General features: G+C 32.2%; 1 protein-coding gene across 1 annotated transcript in view; it reads left to right on the top strand.

The window, feature by feature from the left end:
* The first annotated feature begins 732 nt into the window (after window positions 1–732).
* The window catches only part of LOC106471814 (annexin A4-like), a 19,713-nt gene continuing 18,749 nt past the window's right edge, over window positions 733–1,696 (top strand). The window contains exons 1-2 of the mRNA XM_013932435.2: window positions 733–874; window positions 1,165–1,259. Of these exons, the coding sequence (XP_013787889.1) occupies window positions 862–874; window positions 1,165–1,259 (108 nt within the window). The 5' untranslated portion in view covers window positions 733–861. The remainder of the gene's footprint in view (window positions 875–1,164; window positions 1,260–1,696) is intronic.

Below are 1,696 nucleotides of genomic sequence, written 5' to 3'. Positions count from 1 at the left end.
GTTTTAAATTGAATCGTTATTTTACCTTTATGATAAATATTATGCACTTGGCTCTAGGCTACGTGATCCCACACTACGTCTTTACTTTAGGCTTATTAAACCAACACTCACTACACTTGTAAGGTTTCACGGTACTCCACTTTCACCCCCATCAATAAAATCGTAATGGGCAGATAGTAATCGAACTATTCTATCTGGATAAATGCGTTTTGGCTATTATGACTCCTATTTCGAGAAATGAAGCATGATGTAATACACACTGGATATTATATAGGTTAGATGTCTCATTTAAAAAAAACTCAAAGAAACAAAAGTATGCTAAACGACCCGACAGAGGGATCTCTTATGTACGAGTAATCATGTGATCAACTAGCGATCATTCATGCAAAAGGCTCTTGCTTTTTAAATTTTGATTTTGAAAGACATTTGTAATAATCTTTCTCTAAAATTTTTATTTTAGAATTTAATAAAATATGTGGGAGAAGTGTTAATTCGCTCGAGAGCCTGAATCGTATATGCGGCCATTTTGACACTTCTTTGAGAAATCCAGTGAAACGATTCTTACCAGGATCTTCTTTCATTTATAGTGAAATATTCATGATCTAGGTTGTTTTAATAATGACATTGTTATCTGATATCACAGATAAAATATCTTGGAACCTGTAAAACGTTGTGAGAAATTGTACAGATCACAAAAGGTTAATACAATCTTACCAATGGTGCAATTAGGTTTTTTTACTGTTCTGATTGAATTTGAATACTTCTTTATTATTGGATAATTTTCTTCTTCAGGAACAAGCTACCCTTTTGGCGTTCGAAGGCTTCGATCCAATAGCCGATGCTGCTGAGTTAAGGAATGCTATGGAAGGGTTAGGTAATTTGGTTTATTGAAAACATTCAAACAGTTTTTTTAAATCTTTCATTTGTTTGGTATATTTGTTATAATAGTTTAATAGACACCTTTTATGCGTTATTTTTAGTATAAATTGATTGTTATTTGACTTCTCAATTCTTTCACAGTTGTGTAATAATATAAAGCAATAAACACAACTTTTAATGTTTAAATACCAAGTCAGAGTTTTGTTATTTTACTTCCATCAATATTGAAGATCAGATAATGTTCATAATTTGAGTAGCGAATAAACTTGAGTATTTTTCTTTCAGGAACTGATGAACAACCAATGATTGATATCTTGGCTCATCGTACTGGTTCCCAAAGACAAGAGATTGCTCTTTCTTACAAAACTCAGTTTGGCCAGGTAATGTTTTCATATAAAAAGAAATTTCGTACGAGTCAAATTTGTAACATCTTAGAAGTTATTATGATTTTTTTTTTTACAATAATAAAATAATTTAAAGCTATTAAGATGTGGTACAAGTATCTTCCAATGATGACACTTTTTTATTGGCTGAAAGAAAGGGTATTAATGTACGTCATTTCTACTAAACAAAACATTGTGCTTGCAGCGTATTTCCACTAAATAAAATGCTGTGCTTGCAGCGTATTTCCACTAAACAAAATGCTGTGCTTGCACCGTATTTCTACTAAACAAAATGCTGTGCTTGCACCGTATTTCTACTAAACAAAATGCTATACTTGCACCGTATTGCTATTAAACAAAACGCTGTGCTTGCACCGTATTTCCACTAAACAAAATGCTGTGCTTGCAGCGTATTTCCACTAAACAATGACTGT

This window comes from Limulus polyphemus, unplaced genomic scaffold (genome assembly GCF_000517525.1).
Source record: "Limulus polyphemus unplaced genomic scaffold, Limulus_polyphemus-2.1.2 Scaffold4877, whole genome shotgun sequence".
Taxonomy (NCBI): Eukaryota; Metazoa; Arthropoda; class Merostomata; order Xiphosura; family Limulidae; genus Limulus; species Limulus polyphemus.
This window is presented reverse-complemented; position numbering and strand designations above follow the sequence as displayed.